This window comes from Rattus norvegicus, chromosome 17 (assembly GCF_021556685.1).
Source record: "Rattus norvegicus strain SHRSP/BbbUtx chromosome 17, alternate assembly SHRSP_T2T, whole genome shotgun sequence".
Lineage (NCBI taxonomy): Eukaryota > Metazoa > Chordata > Mammalia > Rodentia > Muridae > Rattus > Rattus norvegicus.
Genome location: NC_141550.1, coordinates 15964960 through 15991673, shown reverse-complemented (window position 1 = coordinate 15991673; position 26714 = coordinate 15964960). Strand labels below are relative to the sequence as shown.

Below are 26714 nucleotides of genomic sequence, written 5' to 3'. Positions count from 1 at the left end.
AGGAGAGTAGCACTCCTACGTAATACCTTCTAGGTCATGAGGGGGCATATCCCCTCTTATGGTGCTAGGGTTTCCTGATTCAAAGACAGTATAAACAAGATAAAGTATCAGTCCTTAACATCCTAATTTAAAATATACCATCTAAGAGAAAAATCTACTAGGCAGACCTAAACCAGGGCTATCTAGCAGAGTTCAGAGTCGGGGTAGGGAAAACTGGAGCCCGAGTGTTACAGCCCTGTGAAGGAAAGGCAGGTGGTGTGCAGGCAGGGATGGGAGGCTGAGAAAAGGAGGGAGGGCTGAGGAGAGAAATAAGCGTGCTGGGGCAAGTGCAGGTGCTTCAGTCCTGGACAAGTGAGTTATAAAGATGGGGAAACAGGATTACATGTGGAAGTAACAATGCCAATTTGAGGTTTTCAACAATATGCACCCACAGACATATATAGCATTAAATGTAAGATATAAAACAGAGAGAGAGAGAGAGAGAGAGGGAGGGAGAGAGAGGACATATTCCTTAGCTTTGCCTGTGAAGGCTTGGGAACCTCAATATAGCAAAAGCAATGGGCACCCCCAGATTTTAGATTTAGTTTAAAATTGTGTGTTTATGTATGTGTGCATGCACATGTGTGCACACATGTGCACATGTGTGTGATGAGGCCAGATGGTATCAGATCGCTGTGAGCTGGAGTTCTAGGTGGTTATGAGACTTTTGATGTGGGTGCTAGGAACTCAATTCCTGTCCTTTGGAAGGACAGCAAGTACTCTTAACTGCTGAGTCATCTCCCCAACCCCAGATTTAGGTTTCTAAGAGGGCCAATTCCCACTAAAATGAACTAGGACTTCCTGGAGAAATGTCTGCTTTCAGAGCAAGGGAAGAAATGGACCAAAATGATCGAGAAGATCATGTAGTGTCTCAGGCATGATAGAGACACAGCAAAACATCTGACAGGGCTCTGGCTGGTTGAACGTAGGTAGCTGAAACATGAAGACAAATGACAGGAAGACCAGATTCCACTGAGCGAAATACAGACCCCCTGAGATAGCTGAGCGAAGAGAACATTGTTCCTCACAGTAGGATGCCACTTAACAAATACAGTCACCCACCCCAGTATGACTCAGGGGCACATCAGTAGGTGCTAACACTACTGAGTCAAAGGTGATGTGGAACAGGAGGTTACATGGCTTCAAGCATCCTCCTATGAAATATTAATCATGAATGGAGAAAGGATAATTTATCCTAGGTAAATCTTGGCAGGGACCAGCTTACTGATGTGATCCAGCTTAACATTTGGTCATAAAGCACAGTGATAACTTGGGTCACTTGAGGGTCGCAGTGAGAAATTCAGAGCCACTTCTGGGAGACTTCTAACAGAACTGCATAATCTCAGACTTACTGTTAGGGAAGAGCAGACAAGCAGGATATACATGCTACAAAAGAACTAAGCCATGACTGTAAACAGACTAAGGTCATAAGGACAGGCCTAAGGTCCTTGTAAGAGCTGTAAAACTCACTAGAAGGCCAGGACACTATAGCTTGCATAATCTAGCACTTGGGAGATCAAGGCAGGTGGACTGACATAGTTCAAGATTGTCTGAAAAACAGGGAGACTGTGAGGCTACTCAGGGTTACATGGTAAAACCTTGCCCTTTTGCTATTAAAAAGTATTATAGGCAAACTGACAAAACTTGAATGGGAATCTGCTGTAGGTGAGTGCATGCATATGAGAAAGAGAGACAGAGACAGAGACAGAGTGTGTGTGTGTGTGTGTGTGTGTGTGAGAGAGAGAGAGAGAGAGAGAGAGAGAGAGAGAGAGAGAGAGAGAGGCTGGAGGTGTCATCCTGAGGAAATGAGAAGTCTGAACACTACTCAGATAGCTGACAATATTGTATTATGAGTTAGAATTTTCATCCTGGCAGGGAGGTAGGTGTTTACTGAATCAAGTGGCATCTCCTGTGAGCACAGGCAGTGGTCAGAGGGAGTGAGTGACTGCAATTGTTAGCTGGCAACTGTATGTACTTCATTTTACTCTCGCTACTTCCAGGTCTGAAATTCTCTGTCCACAGCTATTGTTTTCAAGTGGTTGAACCAAGATTTAAACCTAGGTTTGTCTCATTATAAAGCTGGTTTTTAATGAACTTTCTAAAAGTAAGAATTTTATTTATGTACCTGGATATTAAATTTCCCATTGATTCATTAGCCAACATTCAAAAACCTACTCTCCACCCTAAAATAAAATGAAATTTAACTATCTTTAATGAGATATACGTTTTTAGATACTAAGTCATTTTTATTTTTTCCATGTTTTTTCCTAATAAAAATTACCTGAACTTATTTGAGAGAAATTTAATATTTTCAATTAAAAAATTGAAAGGTTAAAAAAAAACAATCAGCAGATCACCATGGTCTCCCTGCCTGCGATGTCTAGGAAGCTACAGTATAGAGCATTTTTGGTGTCCCTAAGACCTGGCTGACTGGACTCCATAGCTGGAGCCCTGGTTCTCTCCTGTGTAATGAGTTCACCCTAACACAAAGCTGACAGAACCCGCTGGAGAGGCCTCCACTAGAGGGGAAGCCTGATGAAGGAAGGCGAGAAGAAGCAGGCTTGTGGGCTGTTGCCTGGGGTCACCCCGAGGGGAATACTCTACAAGGGAAGCACAGGATGGAGATGTCTCCACATTTGACTGTGTTAGTACTTCTCTCTTAGACCCAAACAATGGACAGGTAAGAGGACTGGCACAGCTAGTGTCCATAAATGGTGGTACAGAAGTAGTCCCTTTATAAATGGTGGTACAAAAGTAGTCCCTTTATAAACGGTAGGTCCAGAAGTAGTCCCTTTATAAATGGTAGGTCCAGAAGTAGTCCCTTTAAAGCCAGACGAAGCAGACAGATAGAGACTCTACAAGGCTTTGGGATTCAGCCATGTGGGAAACACTACTTCTCTTGATGTGAGAGGGGCCCTCCTCAAGTGGACAGATTCCAGTAAGAACACAATACACTGAGAGCTGATTGTTCCCAGTAAGCACTGAGGGAACAGTTGTAGCTGGGGCCTCCTCTTTACTTTCTGACCACCTAATCTGAACTGCTAGAAGAAACCCTGCTGGCTCTTATTCAGCAGCACTACAGCGAACCTTCTAGAAAATCCCACAAGAGTACTGCGAAGGAAATGCTTGACGGTCCTCCTGGCTATCACTTGACGGCAACTGGGCCCACATCATGGTTGGGATCTTAAATGCCTTCACAGGCCCCTCCCCAAAGCTTGGTTATCAGTCTGTGGTGCTGTTGGGTAAGGAACCTTTTAGGGGTGGATTCTAGTAGAAGTTAGTGACTGTGAGCATGCCCTTAACAGAGATACCGGGACTCTGACCCTCCCTCCGTCTTTGCTCCCTGGTCCAGTGAGCAGTTTTCTCTGCCATATATTTCCATTATATTTGGCCTCACACGGGCTCAAGTGAAATGGGCCAGCTGGCCATAGATTGAAACACTTGAAACCATGACCCAAAATAAACATTTTCTCTTTTAAATTAATTAAAAGTTTTATTATATACTACATTTACTTATATTGGGAGGGAGTACAGAATTATGGAGCTCAAAGGACAACTTGCAGGAGTTGATTTCCTATACCAGGTGGGTTCTGGGGTCAAACTCAGGTTCTCGGGCCTGGTGGCATCTCACTGGCTCCTAAACTGGTTTTTACTGGCTATTTTGCCACAGCAATGGAGTGATGCCTAGTACAACCAAGAAGGCCAGAGTGGAATCTTTCATCCATTTCCTAGCTCAGAACTACACAAGGATGAAAGGCGAGAAGCCCAGCAACAGGAGAGTAAGTTACGACAGCTCCTGATACCACAGGAAAACACCCACACAAAACCACTGATAGAGTGGGGCCTGGTAATTCTGAATACACTTTGCAAGTGACTCCTGCATATAACTGAAGGGGAAAGAAATGAATGGCTGCTTCGCAGGCAGGCGTGTGACGACAGGAACAAACGTGTAATCGCGGCCTAAGATGATGAGGCAGGAGATGAACGCGGTTTGCAATACCTCCTTTTCAAAAGGCAAGACATTCTTCAGGGTTTCGTGAAGGAATCTACCGAGCCAGACAGTGAGGCCGAAAGCGAAAGCTATAACCGTTCTCTGGACCTGGGCCTCTGAAGGGAAGAACAGAGCTTTTCTTTCAGAGCCTCTCAATGTACTCTTATTAAATGTAAATCTCCCCAAGGCGACAGAAAGCACAGTGAAGAGGTTATTACCATCCATGTATGCAGCATGCCCACTGTCATTCACCAACGTGGAATACGGATTTTCATTCTGCGGCAAGACTCCTGCAGCCATCCTCGTCTGTCGGAAAATTTTAAAAAGATCATTACTTAACTAATCACGTTAGACATCTGCTGCCCAATATGGCAGTCATTAACTATATGGCCCCTTGTCTGTCTCTCCCTTCCCTGCATGGCTGAACTCAGGGTGTCACAGATGCCAAGTAAGTATTCTACTACTGAGCTGCATCCCCAGATACCTAACACTTGAAACACAGCCAGTCTAGGTTCCAATGTACTGTGTGAAAATTCAACACAGAGAAAGGTACACGAAAGGTGGGCATAGTGGCACATTCCTTTATTCCCAGCACAGGGTAGGCAGATCTCTCTCCTTGCGTTCAAGGCTAGTCTGAGTTCCAGGACAGCCAGGGCTATATAGAAAGACCCCATCTTAATAAAGGAAAAGAAAGGGGGGGCGTATAAACTATCTTACTAATAACTTTTATAACCAAGATTGTACTTTGACCTCCACATGTGCCCTATCATGCACACATCTACACACACAGACACACAGAGAGACAGACACACCAAAAAGTCAAAACTAAATGCAGATAATATACAGAAATTCCTGTTTTTATTTACAATTATTATGTTATTAAACTGCTTTCCTTTGTCACGTTTAGACTTAATGCTTTATGTTCTTGAATTTACACTGAAAATTCACATGAAAACGAAAATGCAAAACTGCTCATATCTGATTTATGTGCCCTGTTTTTCTACTCACAATCATATACTTGGGTACATTTTAATTCCTTGGGAAGAAAAAAATACTCTGACAGGAAGAACTTTTTTTTTAATGAAATATTTCCATCACAGCGGCTTCTGAAGCTGTCTCCATTTTCCACATGTTCAGTGTGCTAGCTCCATGTCCCTGGCTGGCAGCACTGTCATGTGTGGCTGGGACCACGCGCAGATTGGTGTCCTCAAAAGGGCCAACCACACAAGAGGCAGGCAGGAGGATCTCAAACTTGAGGCTGTAAAGTGAGGCACTATCTCAAGACAAATACCCCCACTCCAAACAAACCTCCTACTGCCTGCTCTGTCGCATGAACAGCGGGGCTCTGGCAGAGACATCTCCTGTGATACAGGGATGCCCTGCAAGCTACAGCCTCCACAAAAACTAAACAAAGAGTGTAGAAGGATAGAAAGTTTGACTTTAATTACTTGCATAATTACTTGAGTTGCAGTGTCAATTTTCACAAGTTTGAGATGTATAATAAAAGTCAGCTGAGAAAGAGCTGCAAGACCCTCACTATCTGGTAATAGAAAATCAGCTCTGTCTGTATCTGCGCCCTCCAGTACATCATGCAGACTCCTCTCTTTCTTTGTGGCTGTCAATCTGCCTTTATCTGGGAATTTGCTTACCTCCGTCTCACCGCTTTGGAAATTTAAGTTTTCCTCTTTGCCCAACTAATTTTAACTTTCCCCCATTTTCCCCTTTTAGAGCCCTTCTCATCTACCTTCCTCAAGAAAATCCTGGTTATATTTCCATCAAGTCCTAACTGTCTACTTTTTATTAAAGGAGCTAATTGGTCTCTTTGGAAATTTCCACTGGTATTTTTGTTGGGGTGCAGCCTGGCCTTGACTCGGGTTAGTTTAGACGCACTGCTAATCTTTCCAAGGGTTTGCAGTTATCCAGAGGCCTTCCCACTCTGGCTAAGAGAGCAGGACCAACTTGCAGCCAGCTGACCTCTTCTAGTTTTCTGGCCTCAGATGTTTGAACAGATCAGTACTCAGCACACTCTGCAGTTCAGCAAAGCTCTGAGGGCTTTGTGGGGTGGAGTCTCCCTCATCATCTCTGAGATCTTATCTATGCAAAGCCTTCCTCTGAGTTCACCCCTCTGTGCGTCTCTGGGAAGGCCTGGTCTCCTCCCTAAGCTAAGTCTGGAAACTACCCCTAGGGAGGCAGCTGGTGCAGCCTCAGACTCACCCAGTTTACACTTCTAAGGGACTGAAGCCTGGGCCGCCTACTTTCCAACCATTCTTTTTTTTTTTTTTTTTTTTTTTTTGGTTCTTTTTTTTTCCCCCCCCCGGAGCTGGGGACCGAACCCAGGGCCTTGCGCTTCCTAGGCAAGTGCTCTACCACTGAGCTAAATCCCCAACCCCTCCAACCATTCTTATAAGGTTGTCTAGAATTTTAGTTAGGGTAAGAAGAAACCTGCCTTATTTATCTGGAGCAGATATTTCTCCACTCACCTCTGAAATTCAAATCTTAGATCTCTGAAACAATGTCTATATGTTACCATTGCATAGAAACGCAGTACAATTATACATAATTCCTGATCCAAATATCATGATTTAAATATATTACAGAGTCAAAGTTCTGCTTAAAACTTATTCAACTGCTAACTGTATGAACAGGTTTGAGCTTTGTTTGATTTTTTGGAAAAACCAGGATTCTGTCTCTACTTTCACAGGTTGTAAGGTTGTTGAGTGTGTGTGCATGTGTAACAGCACTAAAGCCAGGCCAGACACAAAGCAAACACTGGTCATTTTACTTTGCAATACTGTAATACTTTCCATTTCTTCTGGCTTCAGTCACGTCTCTTTGTAAGAGGCCCTTTGCATCACCCGTCTAATTATCCTGCTGGCAGTAACAGCTGAGCTTCCGAGAGGTCCATTCACAACAGGACTTACTCATATGCCTACCTACAGGAGGAGGAGTTTCAATTTTAATCCTGACTCTCACTTTCTGATCGCACATTATGTAACTTCGCTTCCTGACTCAATGACAAGTGTTTTGCTCACTGTATCCTACAGTTCTTTTATCCCTAAAATCCCTGCAAATGACTCAACTGTTCAGAATGAGTCACACTTCACTAATTAGCACCTACCGCTTAAAGCTTGAGTCCAGCAGCGAGCTATTACTCACACATCTAAGAACATTAGGAAGTAATGTTCTACTTCCTAAGGAATCCGTCTCACAGGCTAGGCTGTGAGGTACTACAGAAGCCTCAGCACTCGCCTCTCTTCCGTTTTCTGGATGCACCTGTGTTCTTCATATTTCGTAGAATTTGTGGTGTTGCATCGAGCAAGTGCTCCAACTCTCCCCGTTGCGCCTGGCTCCAGCACTGCATTGTGGGCATGCACCAGGACACTCTGGGCACCTGCGCAGATCCCTCATCTCTGCTTCTGATTTTACTCTTCTGATACTACTCTCTGTCATTCTGATGTGTGAGGTTTTGTTCGCTCTTTTTTTTTTTTTTAGTTAATTAACTTATTATATATAAGTACACTGTAGCTGTCTTCAGACACACCAGAAGAGGGCATCAGATCTCATTAGAGATGGTTGTGAGCCACCATGTGGTTGCTGGGATTTGAACTCAGAACCCCTGGAAGAGCAGTCAGTGCTCTTAACCACTGAGCCACCTCTCCAGCCCGGTTTTGTTCACTCTTAAGCACAAGACTGTCAATGTGCTAAGATTCTAGACAACAATCACAGTTCAGGAATGAGAGTGAATTTATCCATGTAAACATTATGATGCTCAAATGAAAGCATGTTTTATGCTCATTCATAATATGATGATGTGGTGGTGTGAATATGCTTGGCTCAGGAAGTGGCACTATTAGGAGGTGTGGCCTTGTTGGAGGAGGTGTGTCACTGTGGATGTGGGCTTTAAGACCCTCATCCTAGCTGCCTGGAAGCCAGTATTCTCCTGGCTGCCTTCAGATGAAGATGTAGAACTCTCAGCTCCTCCTGCACCAGGCCTGCCTGGATGCTGCCATGCTCCCACCTTGATGATAATGGACTGAACCTCTGAACCTGTAAGCCAGTCCCAATTAAATGCTGTTCTTATAAGAGTTGCCTTGGTTATGGTGTCTGTTCACAGCAGTAAAACCCTAACTAAGACAGATGATAATCAAATGATACTAGCTCACTCCATGTCAGGAACTATTCCAATTCCTTTATATATCTTTATATTCATCTAACCCTAACCCTAACCCTATTACATAAGACAGCACAATAAACATCTTGACCTATGGGGGACATTCTCACTCAAACCACCACAGTCCACTCACTGACCGCCCCCAAGGCTCCTGGCCATATCATAACTCATCATGTATTTAGTCCAACTTGAAAAGTCCCTACAGTCTTTCATAGTCTCAGCAATGCTTAATTCCCCATCCGAAATCTCTTCTGAGATTCAAGGCAACTCTTAACTCTAAGTCCTATGTAGCTGACAATGACCTTGAACTCCTGACCCTCTATCTCCATCTCCCAAGTAATAGGATCTAAAGTATCTGCTATCATACCTAGCATGTCACTCCACTTCCAAAACCCTCCACTTTACCCACCTTAAAACTTAAGTCATCCTCAATTATTATTTCTCAATAGGATCATGATAAAAGGTACTCTAGAATACTATATAATTTACTGATTTATTCTGTTTAGTGTCTGCCTTTCCTCTTCTATTGGGTAAGGTCACAGGAAACACCATTTTCTGAGGATCTGCTTTGCCAACATCTGCATTTCTGGAACCTATCCCAGGCCTAGCACACAGTAGGACTCAGGCTGAGATGACAGCACGAATGGGCATCCAACAATGGGTACCTGCGACCACCACAGCATCATTTAAATCTGAATGTCTGTTCCCACCACACAGTAGGGACGGAAGCCGTGCCTTATTGTCCCAGCACAGTGGCAGTGTGTATGTGTGACAGAACAATGCAAGTAAAAGGGCAGCGTCATACTCTCAGTTTCCTGGACACATTCACATCTCTAATTTCTTGTAAATCTTTCATCTTGACAAATTTGTGTTCTTTCTAAAGCCTCAAGAGGTTGAATCTGTTTTCTTCTCAGCCCCAGTTCATATTTCCTCTCTATATGATGCCTTCCCAAATGCCACCTGCATATCTGACTCACATCTGAGGAAATTCTTACCTATGCAGGCTTGGACACTATTAAAACAGCTTCCGATAGTCCTCAGGGAGAGAGCTGAAGGCCATACAATCTATTTGGCAGTTTCTGTGATCTCACACCTTAACTACACCTTAGGGGAAGTTTGCTATGGGACTGCAAGGTTCCCAAGAGACAAGTCACACATCATGGAAAAACAACATTCCAAGAACCGTCCTATTTCATCATTTAAAGAAACTGCTGCTGAATTAATATTCTTCAGAAAAGACTTCACAACAAACAAATGAGGTAAACTGGCAGCAAAAGCTGACCCTGGTTCACACCCTACCCCTTTCACCACTAAAAGCTGCCTGTAACAAGTCCAGGTCTGAACCAATCTCAAATTAAGGCACAAATACTTTTGTTCTTGAAGACTGAACATAGTCCAGACATCAATTAAACCCTACCTGGGTGTACACACACACACACACACACACACACACACACACACACACACACACACACACACAGAGGCTTACTTTAAAGCTTACACAACAAAGGATTCTCACTAGCAATTCAGTTGTGGAGAAAGAACAACAAAGTTGGTGGGCTCATCACCAGACTCAAGACTTAAAGCTGCAACAAGGAGTAGAGAGGGGCAAGGAAAAGACATCAATCAATGTAACAAGGCAGACTGGAGCAGAGTCAAAAATACAGTTAACCAACTAAAAATATTAATTTTATAAATACAGAGGTGTGTGTGTGAGAGGGAGAGAGGGTGGGGGAGAAGGAGAGACAGACAGAGAGAGAGAGAGAGAGAGAGAGAGAGAGAGAGAGAGAGCGGGAGAGAAGGAGAAAGAGAGAGAGACAGAGACAGAGACAGAGACAGAGAGACAGAGAGAGTTAGTCATGTATCTACAAATTGGTATCCACATGTGAGAATGCTGGATGCCTGTGGAGCCCGAAAGAGATCCTCTAGAGCTAGCGTTTCAGACAGTTGTGAGCCGCCTGATGTAGGTACTGAGACTAAATTAGGGTCTTCTGCAAAAGAAAATCTGTTCTTAACCATCTCTCCAGCACCTCAAGTACTTTTTAAAGTTTCTAATCTCATTATGTGTGTGTGCAATAAGTGTACGTGCATGACTTGAGTGTGGAGGGAGGGGGTGAGCTCCATGTGCTCATGTGGGGACCAGAGGGCAGTTCTGTGAGGCTGGCTCTCTCACTTTTATGTGGACTTGGGGGCCAGGTCTCAGTCTGTTGAGCTTTTGTAGCAAGTGCCACTACCCATTGCATCATCTCCAGGGCCCCAAAGCCAGCACATTTTTGACAAAGGTGCACAGATAACAGGCTGGAAAAAATGTTTTATAACAAATGACACTAGACAATTCCATATCCATATGCAACAAACGGAATATCTCAAGGGAACTATGGCATTCCTAAAATATACAGAACTGGGTTGAATTTTAAAATGCAACACCTAGAAATTTAAAGTGGAGCTTAAACATACACAAGTTTCAAAGCTAAACAGCCCAGAGACCTAGGGTAAAATCGAATACTACTGGTCTTAAAAACAAAACAAAAACCATTAACAACAAAATGACTCCCTAATGATATTCTGCTATACTCATAGATTGGTACCTTATTCAGCCATCACCAGAGAAGCTTCCTCCTGCAGCAGACGGGAGCAAATACAGAGGCCGGCAGCCAGACAATGTGCAGAGTGAGAGAGGATCCAGTCCCTCCCCTCAGAGCTCAGGAATCCCTGAGGAAGAGGAGGCAGGTATAAAAGCCAGAGGGGATGGAAGACACCAAAAGAACAAGGCCCTCTGACTAACTGAGCAGGGCTCACATGAACCTGCAGGGACTGCAGCAGCCAGCACAGAGAACGCGGGTCTGCACCAGGTCCTCTGTGTGTACTACAGCCCAGCTCCGTGCTTTTATACGACTCCCGAGTGCCTGAACAACTGGGGTTCTGATTCTCACACCTGCTCTTGGGGCTCTTTTCCTTCTGTTGGTTTGCCTTACCCAATTTATGTGTGATGGGTTTGTTTTATATTGTTATTGTTGTTGTTATTATATCATTACTATTTTGTTATGCCTGGTGTCTCTTAGAAACTTGTTTCTTTCTAATGAGAGACAGCAAGGGAGTGGATCCAGAGGTGAGGGGAGGTGGGAAGAACTGGGAAGACAGAATCATGGGTAACTGTAATCAAGATATTTTGTATGAAAAAAGAATATTTTCAATAAACAAAAACATAAATGTTGAAACTTTCATTCTGTCAAAGACATTAAGAGAACTAGAAAGAGGAACTGGACTGGGAGAAAATATGTGCAAATTACATAGTGATAAAGGTCAAGCATCCAAGTCAGACAATGTACACAAACAAGTTCATTGAAAATGCTATTGTCTTTGTTGTAAAAAGTAAACGTGATAATTAGAATATTTTTAAGTAAAAACACTTGAGCAAGTAGAAGTAGAGACTGGGTGTAATGTCTACAATGCCAGCACTCAGAGGCAGAGGCAGGGAGATTGCAAGTTCAACACAGCAAGAACTTGTCTTAAACAACAACAACAACAACAACAACAACAACAACAACAACAACCCTGCCAGGGCTGGAGAGATGGCTCAGCGGTCAAGAGCACTGACTGCTCTTCCAGAGGTCGTGAGTTCAAATCCCAGCAACCACATGGTGACTCACAAACATCTGTAATGGGATCTGATGCCCTCTTCTGGTGTGTCTGAAGACAGCTACAGTGTGCTCATTTACATAAAATAAATGATTCTTTTTTAAAAAAATGGCAAGACAAAACTTTTTTTAAAATTATTGCATGTAATACATATAATACCTGTAGAATACAAATCAGTTACATTTCTAATCAGACTTACACACAATGGCCTGGGAATGTGACTGTAAACAAGGTAAAGGTAAAATTAAGTTGCATTATAGTGATTTTTCACATAACTGTGTGAAAAAATTACAAAACAAGAGAAAACGTCATTTATATTGCTAGAAGGAGAACAGTAACATAGTGTGAGGGACTTAGGTTCAGAACAAAGACAGAATATATTACATGCATCCCATTTACATATCATTGCATTGTTTGAACTTTAATCAAATAAAATCTTGATTTAAGAGAAGAGGAATAAACAAAGAACAAAGTAAAATCAAATATGTGTGAGAGTATGACAAAATGAAATGCAGTAGTTTGTATGCTAACGTAAAGAAGAAATGGTCCAACACCTGAACAAACACATCAAGAACACTTAACAAGCATTTGGAGTACACTCAATGTAGGGAAAGTGACGAATAAGCCATAGCATATACCACCAATCAGGAGGTAGCATGGTTAAAAGGAAAAAGGCCATAATGCAGGCCACTAACCACGAGTTAGCATGGTTAGAAGGGACATAAGTAAGAGCCCGGGCTGGCAGCATGGCTTGGCAGACAGAATCCCGTGCTGCATAAGCCTGACAATCACAGCCGACACGGTGCAAGGAGAATGGAGTCCCCAAAGACGTCCTCCGCCTCTGCATACATGCCATGGTAGGCACATGTGCACACACATACATGATATAAAAGCAAGGTCAAAGGGCACAAACAGGCCCAACAGTAGTCTATCAAGTCCTGGCAGAGACGGAGAGTAATGGGAACACTCCTTCACTGCAGCTGAAGTGTGTGCGGATAGAGTTCAGCAGTTGCTCATAAAGCAACAGTGTGGCACGAAATGGAAAATCCTGTTCCCCTCTCAGGTCCGCCACTCAAACACCTGCCGTGAGTCTTCTCAGCAGCATTATTTATGATGGCATGAAGCCAGATGGAGCTGTGACATCACACTGAACTAGGAATGCTGTTCTGTGACTGAAATGTAAGAGCTGTTCATCTGAGGAACATGGGAAAATCCTAAAAGGAAACTGACTCTGTTCTCCACATGTGTTCTGGGACTGTGCTAAGTGAAAAGCTCTGGTTTGAGAAGGCTATATATCACATGAATCCATTCAGAGACTTTCTGGAAAAGACAAAAACTACACAGAAAACTAGCCAGATTGTGCAAGGGTTTTCAGAAGGGTAGAGGGCTGACCAGGTACAGCACAGATTATTTTCAGAACCAAAAACCTATCTTATCCATTAGTGTTATGATGAATACACATAATCTAGTTGCCAAGGCCCATAGATTTTCACAACATAAAGAATGCCTACCAATGTATTTTTAAATTCAAGACTTTAAAAAAATTAACCAAGAAAGGGATGGCTTACATCAAAGTTCCTGGACAAAGGCTAAGGAATTTAATGCATTATAAAGGGAGAACAGAAGCTCGCTGAGGGAATGGTGAGAAAGAAGTACACGTAACTGGAAATGAATGGGAACTGGGACAGAAAAGGAACTATCCACATGTACTAGGTTCTACTTCTACAAGGCCAAGCTAGCAGTCCTAACTGTCTCACGCATACTGCGACAGAGAATACAAGTGACAAGGGGGCAAATGTCGAGTGACACAGGGCATGGACTAGGAAGTCAAGGTGAATAAGGAGGAAGTGAACCACGGCTGCAGCAGTCTGTGGGAAACTCCTGTGAAGCCTAACAGAGTGCTCTCCCTCATCTGCAAGGACACGTTTCCAGGCCTGTCAGTGAATGCCTGAAACCACGAACAGTAATGACTACAGGTGTCCTCCACTCTTATTAATACATGCACACTTACCTTAGAATAATTTATAAAATAGGCAAAGATTAACAATAACTAATAAAATAGGACAATTGTAACAGTATACTGCTAATAGTTATGTAACCGTCTCAAAATACCTTATTACATTCTAGCTGCTTTGTTAGACAATACAATGCCTGCATGATTAGATGAAGTGAGATGAGATGAAGGACACAGGCCCTGTGATGCAGCCGTTAGCCTGCTGCACAAAGTACACGTGTCTTGCTATATAATTGAACAGGAGCCCTGTGAGGGCCTGTGAGTAAGTGGCTAATGAGTAGGTGGCATTCACAGCATGGATCCACTGGACAAAGGATGACTCATGGCCAGGGCAGGAGAGAGTTGAGTGCAAGCCTGCGCCATGTTGCTCAGAATGGCACATAATGTAAAATTTACAATTTTTTTTATTTCTGGAATTTTCCACTTTATATTTTCAAACCATGGTTAACTAGATAACCAAAGCCATGAAAAGCAAAACCACAAATAAGAGATAAAGAGATAACCACAGTAGAGGCATATATTTGTGTGTGTGTGTGTGCGCGCGCGCGTGTGTGTGTGTGTGTGTGTGTGTGTGTGTGTGTGTGTGTGTACCAACTCTAGCCACAGATAGTCAGTTACCTGAAAGCAATGAAACCCTAGCTGTGATGAGCATATCAGAGCAGATCTGGTTTCTAATACCATTCTCCAGCAAAGGGACACAGGAACCCTTGTTGAACTGACTCTTTTTAGGGCTAGAACAGGGAATATTCAAGATAAGCCTAGGTCATCTTGTAGTGCTACAAAGTGGGTAAGAACTCAAAACTCTTGCTGACAAGAATGTCAAGGGAATGGGAGCCAAATGAAAGCACGCTTGATGGCAAAGCTGGAGCAAGCGAGCAGAGAGAGCAGAACGAGCAGAGCAGAGTGAGCAGAGCAGAGTGAGCAGAGCAGAGAGCAGAGCAGAGCAGAGAGCAGAGAGCAGAGCAGAGCAGAGCAGAGAGCAGAGAGCAGAGCAGAGCAGAGAGCAGAACAGAGAGCAGAGCAGAGCAGAGCAGAGAGCAGAGCAGAGCAGAGCGCAGAGAGCAGAGAGCAGAGCAGAGAGCAGAGCAGAGAGCAGAACAGAGAGCAGAGCAGAGCAGAGCAGAGCAGAGCAGAGCAGAGAGCAGAGCAGAGCAGAGCAGAGAGCAGAGCAGAGCAGAGCAGAGAGCAGAGAGCAGAGCAGAGAGCAGAGAGCAGAGAGCAGAGCAGAGCAGAGCAGAGAGCAGAGCAGAGCAGAGCAGAGAGCAGAGCAGAGAGCAGAGCAGAGAGCAGAGAGCAGAGCAGAGAGCAGAGAGCAGAGCAGAGAGCAGAGCAGAGAACAGAGAGCAGAGAGCAGAGAGCAGAGAGCAGAGAGCAGAGAGCAGAGAGCAGAGCAGAGGGCAGAGCAGAGAGCAGAGAGCAGAGCAGAGAGCAGAGAGCAGAGAGCAGAGAGCAGAGCAGAGAGCAGAGAGCAGAGCAGAGAGCAGAGGGCAGAGCAGAGAGCAGAGAGCAGAGCAGAGAGCAGAGAGCAGAGCAGAGCTGCCAGCACTGGCCAGCAGCAACATTCCCTCATGTGCACAGCAGTCATTTGAGTTACATTTTATCAACTTTTTTTTTTTTTTTGGTTCTTTTTTTCGGAGCTGGGGACCGAACCCAGGGCCTTGCGCTTCCTAGGTAAGCGCTCTACCACTGAGCTAAATCCCCAGCCCCTATCAACTTTTGATAATATAAAATTATGTCATTGTGCTGGTATAGTTTTCCTTGACAGGCACCACAAAAACCAAGTGCAGGGTAGTGGTGTGCAAGGATGAATAAAGCAGTTTTTGTCCAAAGGCTAGTCTATAGTAGGATGCGTTGGGCTCTAAGAGCTCTTCGTCACATGTCAAAAAACACAGACTTTACTTTTAGGTGCTATGTCATTTTTTAATCTATGAGTGTGCAGATACACATGTACCTGAATATGTGAGTGGAGATCAGAAGAGAAACTCAGGTATAGTTCCTTGCCTTTCACCTTGTCTGACGCAGTCTTTTGTTTACTGCTAGCTATGCTAGATTAGCCCATCTGTGAGCTACCATGATCTCTTGTCTCCAGCCCCCATCCTGCTGTAGGAGCACCGAGATTACTACGTCCTAACCACCTCATCCACCTTACCTGGGATCCTCATGTTTGCACAGCAAGCCTTACCCACAAAGTCATCTCCTCAACCCCTCATCTTAATTTATACAATAAAAGAGTGTTACTCTATAATTTGAGATCACTTAGACAAGTTAATTTTCTAAAAAATAAACATTCAAAAGTCTAAATTTTAATATAGAAAAAAGTTCACCTTGATTTCTGTGTTCATGTATTTGAGGAGTTAATTTGTCAAGAAGTCTACACTGATCTAAGTAACTCGGAAAACAAATGGGAGGGATAGGCTAGAAGCACAACCATTCTGCCATGCGTTTATATCAATTTAAATCATTATGGGCATTCACCCTTCAAACACTCCACAGATCATCAGTAGCATTCTGCTTTCCATGTTTTGAACCCTGTCGTCATAGAGAAGGATAGAGATGAGAATACTTTCCCCAAGCATATCAGAACAAGCACAACTCATCCCAGAGAGAGAAACCCTCCCCTGTGGTTGGTCCCTATCATCTTTGTTTACAAAGCTTCTGCTCAAAGGAAAGCAAATGCTGAGCTGAAGTTGGCTGTTCTGTATAGTCGTTGATCACACAATCAGGCAGATAAGACGGTGGCACAAATTACAAATTAGGAACACAGTGTTTCACGACCAAAACTAGCTCAGCTACTGGGTAGACACAGCAGCTGATTAATAGTGTTCAACAGGACACAGAGAAGTAAGCTGGTTCAAGGATGCCGCTGCCTCCAAGAGCCAGGAAAATGAGAAATCAGCATGTAGAAATCTCATGTAGGAGGAGTTGGGCAAGATACATGTTGGCATTCACTATGGCATAGTACTTCAGTAATACACTAAAAATCAAGGTATAATGCTACAAAAATACCTAGAATTCAAAGGAAGTCAAATATAAAAATCTATACATGGAAGGTAAACATAACTGGGCAGAGGACAGGGCCCTGCTGGGTGGCAGCTGGTCACAGTCCTCACTTGTCCTCTGCCTGTCTTTTGCCCAGTGAGACCACATCCATGCTTTGTCTGTACCTCTGTCTTGTCCGATGTTCTTCCTTCCCCTCCATGCTAGCCTTAGCTGTGGGACTAGCCCTCTCCTTTGGATACCAAGGTTTCCGACTAAGGGCCTGGAGCTGAGCAGTGGCCAGTCTGCAGGAACCATGAACTCTGGTGAGAGGCCTGCACTCTGACCACAGCAGGGGTGGGCCAGGCAGGAAACGCCATCTGGGACCCCATAGCTAGGAAATGCCAGGCAGGGTCGTTTTTCTTGATTTACTGTAGCTGCAGGGCTTGTGCCACCTCCTCAGTCACAGTTCTCAGCCTGAGGCTGGACCCACACATGCCAACGGCAGTATGGAGACGACCTGTGTCCAGTCAGGCAAGCTCCACGTACCTTTACTCTCCAGATGGCTGCTGCCTGCTTAGACATCTTAGACAAAGTTCAACGATAACGGGGCAGCCGTTAGGATTGGGTTTTTTACCTGGGCTTTTGTGTTTCTTAAGTCACAACTTTGATACAAGTTAATGTTTGAAAAAGCAAATTCGCCTTTTAAATTTAGGTTAATAATTCACACAGACGGAAGCAACAACTTGCAGCTTGTGACCAAGTCGGTTGATTACTGTGGAAATGGGGCAGTCAGATGCTACCCTATGCTCAACAATTATGCTCACCAAACAACCCTGAATACACACACAAAAGAAACAAAGAAAAAAGGAAAATAAAAAGAAAGAGGCGTTCCCCACTTATGTTTTTACATTGTATGCAACATGATTTCTTTATGGTTTATTTTTTTATTAAAATGATCGAACTAGTTTTTGAAAGCTAGTTTAGTCGCCTTTCTTCAAAACCTCACAATGGCCTAGATATCTGTCAATATCCGAAACATCACCCATCTTTACAATAGGCTAAAACTACTTAGTGGCTGGGAGGGAGTACAGCTCATTGATACAGTACTTGACTAATAGGCGCCAGGTCCTGAGTTTGGTTTCTAGCATGGAGAAGAGGCTGGCACACTTAGCACACACATATCCAAGGCAGATAGTGAGGGTGGTAGATTAAAACCCACATGAGCTCAGTGCTTTACACTGTGTTCTTGTACTAGGCCCAGTAGACCAGGCCCATCTCAAAGGATCACCTGTGCTAGATATGAGGTTGTCAAACAAAATTCACAAGGAACCAGTCTTCCAAACAGAAGAAGATTAATAGAAGCCAATCAGAAGGAATTCAGTTTACCTGAAATGGAATGATTCACAAAATCCCATTCTAAACCTGCAAATTACCCACAGTTACCTCCAATGACCGATCTGGCTTTGCTCCTTGCTTTTCTCCTTTCTCTGCCCCATCACTAGTGTGAGCTATAGAAGCACCTTTAAATAGGATGCTTCCAGATTCAAGAATTTCTAGCAGAGCCAAGTACATCTGGAAAAAATTAGAAGGAAAGTACAGTGTTGATTATGTCTCTGATTAAATCTCCCTTCAGGGGTGCCGACAACAGAACCCCGCTGTCTCGGGACTAGGAAAGTGGAAATGGGGCAGGAATTAATGAAAGAAAAAGAGAAGAGTCTTTTACTCCTCGGTCAGCAGTTTAGGCTTTTGAATTTGCCCTGTACAGTAATTTAGTAACAGGAGTCTTCTAGTCCCAACTCCAGGGACAAAACAGCTGTCTAAACAGAACTGGGGTCATGTGAGCAAAGAGCAGATTTATTTGCCACAGATCATCATATTAAAAAACATGTCACAAAATATAATGCACAGGCTGGCAACATGGCCCAGTGGTATAAAACTGGTTGTCCCTTCAGCCTATTGACTTAAGTTCCACCCCTGAATCCCACTGTGGAAGGAAAGAAACAACTCCTCAAGGTAGTTCTCAAACCTAACACATGTACCATGACATGTATGTACACACACACACACACACACACAAACACACAATATAGAGCATACTTCCACTCTACATATAACACACAGATAGAAGACTAGAAGAATACGCAACAAAAATTAAGAATGGATTATAGATTTCCATGCTCTTTTCTGATTACTAGTTATTTTCTAAATCTAATTATATATTTTATCTTTGAAAAAACATTTTATTTCTAAAATATGATTGTATTATACTTCATATTTCGTGGGAAGCAGTTATTGAGAACAAATAAAAGAAAAGCAGAGCCATGAAACACATTTTATAAAACATGCAATTAATCCCTAAAACAGAAGACTCAAAGCAATAGGGAACGTATAAAATCTCTAGAACCAAGTATTAAAAACAAATAATAAGAACTATCAAAGTCTGACGTGACAAAGCTGTGAATCTAACTGCAAAATGTTTCCATAAGTAGGTGAGATCAGAGTCCTTCTTAAACACATAGGAATTTGCTATAGAGTCCGGTAGTAGGTACATTCAAACCATTATACCTGGTACATAGTAAGTATTCAACATTTTTTGATGGAAGAAACGCTCTGAATTCACATTTAGGGCAGGCGAGTTGGTTAAAGGGGATAAAGTCCTTACCACAAAATGGAACAGGTGTGTATAGAGCAATCTTACTTGAACTATAATTAATAGAAATAACTAGGACATTTAAAAAAATGACATCTTTCCTTCCTGAGGTTATTTGTGGGCTTTCACCTATGGTGGCCAGCTACCTTTGCTATATAAAAATTACAGCATTCAAACAGGAAGTCTGGTCTAGAGACACATACTTATCCACAATCAGAGAGAACTATCCAAAATAAATGAAGTATTTTGTATCAACCAGATCCAGGCTATGTAGATCTGCCATTCAAAAAGCCGTTAACTAAATACCTACCCTTTTTTTTTCTTTTTTCTTTTTTTCAGAGCTGGGGACCGAACCCAGGGCCTTGCACTTGCTAGGCAAGCGCTTTACCACTGAGCTAAATCCCCAACCCCTATATATACCCCCTTTTTTAAAGATACCATTTCACCTCAGTCATAACAGTTGTCATCAAGAAAAACAAAAAACAATGAATGTAGATGAATGTAGATGTAGGGAAAGGAACCCTTCCAAGGTTCTATTCTTGATGGAAATATAAGCCACCCATCATGGAAACCGGTATGAGCTAGCTATAGCAACTATTTCCGGGTATATCAAGGTTTGTTTACCAAAGAAAATACCTGCATATCCATGTTTACTACTGGACACAACAGCCCAGCTACTGAACCAATCTTGGTGCCACCAGTAAAGAAATGAGAGAAGGGGGTTGGGGATTTAGCTCAGTGGTAGAGCGCTTGCCTAGCAGGAGCAAGGCCCTAGCAAGGCCCTGGGTTCGGTCCCCAGCTCCGGAAAAAAAAAAAAAAAAAAAAAAAAAAAAAAAAAAAAAAAAAAAAAAAGAAGAAATGAGAGAAGAAACTGTGATGTTTGAGGGAAGCAGAACTGGAGATTACCATCCTAAATGAAACAAGCCAACTCCATAAAGAGTCACTTACGTTCTCTCATATAGAGAATCTTGGAGTGAGGATTGGAAAGGCCATGAAAATAAAGGATCTATTAGAGATGTGGAAGGGAAAAGTGGATAAGAAAGGTAACAGACAGGGTGACTATGATCAAAGTGTATCATTCATACATATATATACAAATATATGAATATATATATGAAATGTCATAATAAAACCCATTGTAGCATATAATGTACATTAATGGGAAAAAAACACAAGAAAAAAATTTAAATTGTAGTGACCTAAGAGCTCAACTGTTAGGTCTAAAGCACGTTAAAGAATAATCTAAATAAACACATACTTGTAGTCTACTGACACTTAACAAGGGCACCAAGAATACACAGAGCAAAAGAGATAGTCTTTTCACTTAAGGTTTTGGGAAAAAACTGAACACCCAGATACAAGAAAAGAGAAGAAAAAGTAAAAAAGAAAGAAAGGAAAAAAAACTACACCACTTACAAAAAATTAACTCAAAGCTGGGCATGGTGGCACATTCCTTTAATGCCAGCACTCGGGAGGCAGAGGCAGGGGGATTTCTGTGAGTTCAGGGCCAGCCTGGACTACATAATGAGTTCCAAGACAGCCAGAGGTTTAGAGAGAGACACTATCTCAGAACCAAGCAAACAAACAAACAAAAAAACAAAAGCAAGACAAAACAAAAAATCCTCAAATGGAAGATATAAAATTATGTCCTAGAATTGTGTGGTTAGAATTGTAATTCCTAGACTTACACTATGACGGCTATCAGTGTGTCAAAGAAAGTGCAGGTAAGAAGAGGATACTTGTGAACCCTCAGCACACACATGCATTGCTCTAGGCATTCCAGAGAAAAGTGTGGCAGTTCCTCAAAACACAAACAAACAAGCACACCAGGTCTAAGTATTTACACAAAGGTCTGGAATCAGTTTGTCAAAGAATTATGTGTACTCCATGCTTACTCTACACTATTCAGTGTGAGCAAATGCACACACACACACACACACACACACACATACACAAATTATATATGCACATGCACATATAAACATATGTAAATGCACAAGAGAAAATTGCTGTTCCGACTTTAAGGAAATCCTTAGTTACAACACAGTGGATGGAGTTGGAAAACACAACGTTGAAATGGAAATGGGCCAAAGAGAAAATACAACAGAAGAGAGCAGAACTGTAGTCAGAGAGGTTGTGAGGAGGACTGAGGAGTGGAGAGATGACTGTCAGAAGGAATGCTAGAAAACTTCAAACAGGAGGAAGAGGGGGATTTCCCTCAATTGTACAGCATTACGAATACACTTAATACTATTGTACGTTTCCAAATTGCCAAATTTCAGATGTTCTTACCATAACAAACGAAGCAGTAGATGCTAATTTATTTCACACCACAGTCACAAATCATAACACAATTTCATACAGCAACATATAAAATTAGAAATTGTCAATTGACAATAATTTATAAAACAAAACCTCAAAGAAATGGAGATAATAGCAAGTTGGTCCAGCACTTCCCCAGTGTGTGCAAGGTCCTGGGTTCCATACCCAGCCCGAGGAGAATGCACAAATAACAACATCAACCAAACAACATACCTGTGATTCAGTGTTTAAAAAATGATATCCAAGGAAAAGGGGCGCGCGCGCACGCGCGCGCGCGTGTGTGTGTGTGTGTGTGTGTGTGCATGTGTGTGAATGTGTATGTGTGTGTATGTATGTGTGTGTATGTGTATGTATGTATGTGTGTATGTATGTGTGTGTATGTATGTGTGTGTATGTATGTGTGTGTATGTGTATGTATGCGTGTGTGTGTATGTGTATGTATGCGTGTGTGTGTATGTATATGTATGTGTGTATGTGTGTATGTGTGTGTGTATGGATGTGTGTGTATGTGTGTGTATGTGTGTGTATGTGTGTATATGTGTGTGTGTATGTGTGTATGTGTGTGTGTGTATGTGTGTATGTGTGTGTGTATGTGTGTGTGTGTGTGTGATAGAAGTGAAGCTGAAGAAAGGAATTGGCATTTCATGAAAGAATTTTAAAATTATGTCTCGGGGTTGGGGATTTAGCTCAGCGGAAGAGCGCTTGCCTAGCGAGCGCAAGGCCCTGGGTTCGGTCCCCAGCTCCAAAAAAAAGAAAAAAGAAAAAAAATTATGTCTCTTCTAAAATATCTTAGACCTGAGAAATCCTTAACTCTTACTTATTTTCCTTCAATCCTCTATTCTCTGACATACAATGTATTTTTACTGAGACCTACGTGTTTAAGACTTTCATAACATATTACTTGACCATGTTAGTGTTGTGGATGCTGGTTAGATTTATCACAATCTATAAATGCATTGCTTTATTTAGTGTTTTCTTAATATACTAATAAGACCAGGCATCTTGAAGAACCTCTTCATATCAGCAATACCAAAGGCCTGAAACATAAGTGTTCATAAATGTTTACAGAGACACTAAAGAGATGATTTTGGTCATGGGAAACAAAACACAAAGATCTAGATGATCATTTCATCTTTAGTTTTCTCAGAACCTTTTAAAGGTGACTATTTTTAAAGGAATTTTTGGTATCCCACATACAGTAAATCCTCCATAAATGCCTCTTTTTGTAAATAAAAAATCTTAAATATTACAGAGGGATTAGAATTATTAATATGTCTGAGAGAGTGAAAGAAATAATGTTAACAAAAAGATAATTTAGCACTCTACTGGGGCTGTAATGTGCTGTTTTATATGAATGCCACAATTCTGAAGACACTGTTCCCATCCACAGATGAAGTAAAAATGAGAGAGAAAAGTCACTGCTCCAAAGTCATAACTAGAACATGTCACAGCCGGGACTAGAGCACCAATCTTTCCTAGAATCCAAACCCATTTTCTTTCATCTCATGTTGCCTCTACAGGAAACTGGAAAATGAAATACTAACTTTATCAGTAATATAATCAATTCATCACGTTATCTAGTTAATACCCACAAAAAGTCAGCTTATTTTTCTACATAAACACACATATTTTGATTGAAGTTGAAGTGATATGAGAAATGACAGAAATATTCACTAACAAAGATGATTCTTAGGAAAGATTTCAATGGACGAATTTTCATTTTCCCTCCTCCCCTAGCCTTACTTCTGGGGGTGGAAAACCCTTTGGGCTGGGGGCATGTTTGGGTTTGAAAAAAGGGTTGAAATGTGCTTTTAAGAAAACAGTGATTTGAAATTTATCCTCATAACAAGTTCTGAAGTTCAAGATCACCTGTAAGAATGTTCTAAATTTACGTGACATCAAGAGCATTGCTAATAATGATACAGCAAAATAAAGACTACAGACATCATTTTGCTAGACTGATGATACTACGGGTCAATTGTGGTTCTTACTTTTCTACATAGGGTTTAACAGTGATTTACATTGACTTTTTTTTTTTTTAAAGAGCATGTATTCAGTAGTGCTTAAGGAAGATCATATAAAATGCGAGAGCTGTTCAGTAGTGCTCCCTCAAAACCCTTGGATTCCACCAACAAAGGATTTTCTTCTGATGAAAACCATCCTCCCTTAAAGGGAAACGGAAGTAGTGCTAGAGATGGGGAAACTGAGTCTCCAGGACACAATACTATGAAAACACTGGGGTCGGGTTAGGAATTAGTTATTGCTAAGATGGACCTATGGACTACAAAATGGGAATCATCCGTGAGGCTTTAGGCAAATTTCAGGCTGGTCCCAGTTTTTCTCCAAGATCTGGGTATCCACACTTTTTAAAAAGCCACAGGTGGAATTCCTGGGTCCAGGGAAGTTTTGCTACAACTGAACAGGAAATCCAGAAACCACATGGGTGGTTTGGGGGGGGGGGGCGCATACATTCGTGTTTACAACCTATTTCTTTCTGTTAATAGCTCTGATTGTGGGCAAATCACCCAAGCCTTCCATTCAGTCAGAGGGAAAAACAAAAACAAAACAACAACAAAAACCTGGAATGACACTTTGTTGTTAAAATCAAATAGGATGATGCTGTGAGCAGGGCGGGGGCTGGGGGGGGGGGTGATGTGGAAGTGGATGTGTACTTGTTCACATATCTTAATAGTGCCCGCCATGATAACAGCTTCTGGGGTCCTTTCAGTTCGCAGTCAATGAATGATAGTTTGTGTTCAGTTTTTAGCACACAACTCTTGCTGGAATACTTGATCAGCTATTTCCCTAAGCACTATTTCTCAAGCCCCCACCCCGCCCCGCCCCTTCTCCCTCTCCTCCCTGGGCCTTTGTTTACTATATTTTCTTTTCCATTAAAATTTAATACCACAGGTACGGTGTATCTGTGCTGTGATCCTCTGAAAGGCCACAAACCCTGTATTATATAAGAGCACACACACAAACACACACACACACACACACACACACACACACACACAAGAGCAGGGACATCATCATCAATGTTGAGAATGCATGTCAGAGAAAAAAAAAGTGACTTGGTCAAGGTCAAGTGACTCATATACTAGCAGAATTAGGTCTGAATTAGGGATCACAAAGTGGTAGTGTGATACCAGCTTGTGACTGTCTCGTCTGGTTTATTTGTAATGAAAAGCTAATTGCCAATATTTCTAATCAAGAGATTTCAAACTAAAACACCCAAGTAAACATCCAACTGATCACGAGAAATCGGTGTCGCAGCACTTGAGCAAGACAGAGGGGTGCCCGATGGCCCTGGTCCCCCGCCCCGCCTCTAGGGATGCGCCTCCAAAAAACGCCTCCCTGGATAACCCGCCACCTAAGGACAACCGTCTGGGGACCGCTCGGCGGGCGCCTAATTGGCTGCGGACTCCGAACCTCTTGGCGCGCCTCGCTCTCCGGCTTGTGAGCCCTGGAGCCCGCAGATCGGTCTTGGGACTTCTAGGGCCGGGAGGCGCGGGCGGAGAGGACTGGCGAGTCCAAGGCGCTGCTCGGATTCCTCGGCGCCGGCCTGCCCGCAGGCCTGCTATTGCCCACCGGCTACGGGGCCCGGCCTCCCCGCCGCGCCTCTAAGCAGGGGGACTCCCCGGCGGGCGCGCCACACAACGTCTCCCTCTGGCGCGCGCACCGGCCACTCGACAGCCCGGCCGCCGAGGACGCCGCGTCGCCGCCGCGGCCTGGCGCGCTCCCGACCCGCCAGCCAATAGCCAGAGTCGCTCGGTGCACGTGATACGCGTCAGCCAATGGAGAGTGGAGGAGGTCCGTGACGCAATGGACAGCTCCTAGGGTTTTCGAACCCGCGGGCGAGGCTAAAAGGCTGATCAGGGCTGTGTGGTCGAGCGCTGAGCCTACGGCGTGTGCGTAGAAAGCGCGAGGACCCTCAGGGCGGTGAGAGAGCGCGGCTGCCAGCCTGCAGCACGGGGCATTGACTCCCCAGGCGCCCCGTGCAGAGTCGCAGGTGAGTAAGGAGGAGCGAGGACAGCTCTGGAGCTTGGCTCACAGAACCACGTGTTCCGTCGCAGCGCCCAAAGAAGAAAAGCTCATACGATGCATCTAATGTCTTCAGTGTGCACCTTAATATAGTTGAACTATTATATTTAATATTGTATAATAGGCTCAATATTGTCTTGCACTATGACAGTTTAAATATAAATTTCTGCCCTAGAGTTGTACTAATAAGGGAATTTGAATTGTGTAGAGGGAAAAAAAATGGAGAGCAAGTGCTATCACAAGAAATGGGTCCCATAGGTATCTGATGAAACAGCTGTGCCTGCAGCAATCCGTATTGCTAACGAAAGTCCCAACAGCCACTCGCTTCTGTAAACATGCTTTAACTGCAGTAGAAATTTCCCCTCGGTTATTCTAAAGCAGACCATGTGCAAATGGTCACATAGGCAATAATTTAAAGATGCTAGTGCTATAGCAGTTGAAAAGCCAAAGCTGAAAACCCATAAATACTATGTGAAACTATAAATCTCTCCACAGTGGGGTAGGCTAGCCTAATAAATCTGATTTCTCCAACTCCCAAGAGTGGTGTTTGGTTCTTCATTCTAGAACACCAGAGTCTCTTCTTTCTGTCCTCCTGCAGTTCTTAGACTTTCTTTGTCAAAGTCTTCTCAGCATCTTAGCCTCTTGTGACTCCAGGTCTGGAGAAATCACCCAGGAGCAGAACTCATGGATGGGAACAAGGCCCCTGTCCTTAATAGTGGCTGACTGGTCTCTGCCGTCTTATATCTGCCGTCTTGTAACAGAAACCCCAGGTTCCAGAATCCTGACCTAAATCACATGCCTTCTCATGAAAGAGTTCACTCTACCCAGGCATCCAAACATTCTGCTTTGTCACCCTTAAAAATCA

The 26714-nt window shown here is 43.0% G+C and overlaps 1 protein-coding gene across 11 annotated transcripts in view; it reads right to left on the bottom strand.

Annotated features, from left to right (window-relative positions):
• The window catches only part of Ptpdc1 (protein tyrosine phosphatase domain containing 1), a 49936-nt gene extending 24398 nt beyond the window's left edge, over positions 1 to 25538 (bottom strand). For 3 of the 11 annotated variants that reach the window (XR_015640667.1, XR_015640669.1, XM_087590008.1), the window contains exons 1-2: positions 25238 to 25496; positions 4249 to 4336 (exon numbers count right to left, since the gene is read on the bottom strand). Coding sequence is in view for 6 of the 11 variants with exons in the window: in XM_087590008.1 (XP_087446134.1) it covers positions 4249 to 4330 (82 nt within the window). In the remaining 5 variants the exon portion in view is untranslated. 11 annotated transcript variants of the gene reach the window in all.
• Positions 25539 to 26714: the final 1176 nt, after the last annotated feature.